At 76.0% G+C, this 956-nt stretch overlaps 1 protein-coding gene across 2 annotated transcripts in view; it reads right to left on the bottom strand.

Moving 5' to 3' along the window:
- The window catches only part of PHF2 (PHD finger protein 2), a 52170-nt gene extending 51234 nt beyond the window's left edge, over positions 1-936 (bottom strand). The window contains exon 1 of one of the 2 annotated variants that reach the window (XM_039703303.1): positions 337-936. In XM_039703303.1, coding sequence (XP_039559237.1) covers positions 337-434 — 98 coding nt within the window. In that variant the 5' untranslated portion in view covers positions 435-936. The remainder of the gene's footprint in view (positions 1-336) is intronic. The other variant, XM_039703302.1, reaches the window with a different exon arrangement.
- Between the last annotated feature and the right edge of the window lie 20 nt (positions 937-956).

Below are 956 nucleotides of genomic sequence, written 5' to 3'. Positions count from 1 at the left end.
TCGCTCCCCGCCCCGGGCCCGGCTCCGGGAGGGACGCGGCGCGGAGCCGCGGGCGGAGGGCGCAGGGCGGCCCCATCGCCTCCGCGGGCGCGCACAATGGCCCCCGCCAGCCCGGGGCTCCGCTGTCACCGCGGGGGGAGCAGCTTTGTGTCGGGAATCCAGCCCTAAACCCACAAAACACACAAAACCAGCGCGCGGGGAGCGCGGGAGCGGCGCCGGGGAGCGCGGCTCCTCCTTCCCCGCTCCGGGAAGGCCTGCGGGAGGGAGCGCGGCGGCGGGAGCGCCGGGGGCGGCGGGGCCGGGGCCGGGGCCGGGGTGCCGGGCGCGGTGCGTTACCTGCCGTGGAACCAGTCCTTGCAGGCGTCGCACTCGATCATGAAGCGGGTCACGTCGTAGGGCAGCCGGCAGATGCAATAGACGGGCACCGTCGCCATGTTCGCGCCGACCGCGCCGATCCGCTCCGCTCGCGGCCGCCCGCCCGCCCGCCCGGCCGAGCGGAGCGGAGCGCGGCGGGGCCGAGGCGCCGAGGGGGGTGGCACGGAGGAGGAAGGGGACAGCGGAAAACCAGAAATAATACGAAATAATAAAAAACGCTACAAAACCGAGATAGTGGATTTAGGGCTCCAGAGGGGCGGGCGAGCGGTGCCGGAGGACGGGGAAGCGCTGCCCGGAGCCGGGGGCCATGGCCAGGTCCCGCCGCCCGCCGGCGCCGCGGGCCGGGGCTCTCTGTTGTTGTTGTTGTTGTTGTCCCTCCAGGATGGTGATTCCCGGTGCTCGGTGATCGCGGCGGTGCCCCCTGGTGACAGCCCGGCGCGGCCTCCCCGGCGGGCCCGGCCTTGCGTCAGCCCGGAGGGAGCGGGGCCGAGCGGGGCCGGGCCGGGCGGAGCGGAGCGCGGCGGAGCGGGGTTCCCCGGTCGGGGCCGGGGCGCGGCGGGGGGGCGGCGGGAAGCGCGGGG

This window comes from Passer montanus, unplaced genomic scaffold (genome assembly GCF_014805655.1).
Source record: "Passer montanus isolate IOZ18808 unplaced genomic scaffold, ASM1480565v1 scaffold162, whole genome shotgun sequence".
Classification (NCBI taxonomy): Eukaryota; Metazoa; Chordata; class Aves; order Passeriformes; family Passeridae; genus Passer; species Passer montanus.
The sequence above is the reverse complement of the archived record's forward strand: the minus strand, read 5'-3'. Positions and strand labels throughout refer to the sequence as shown.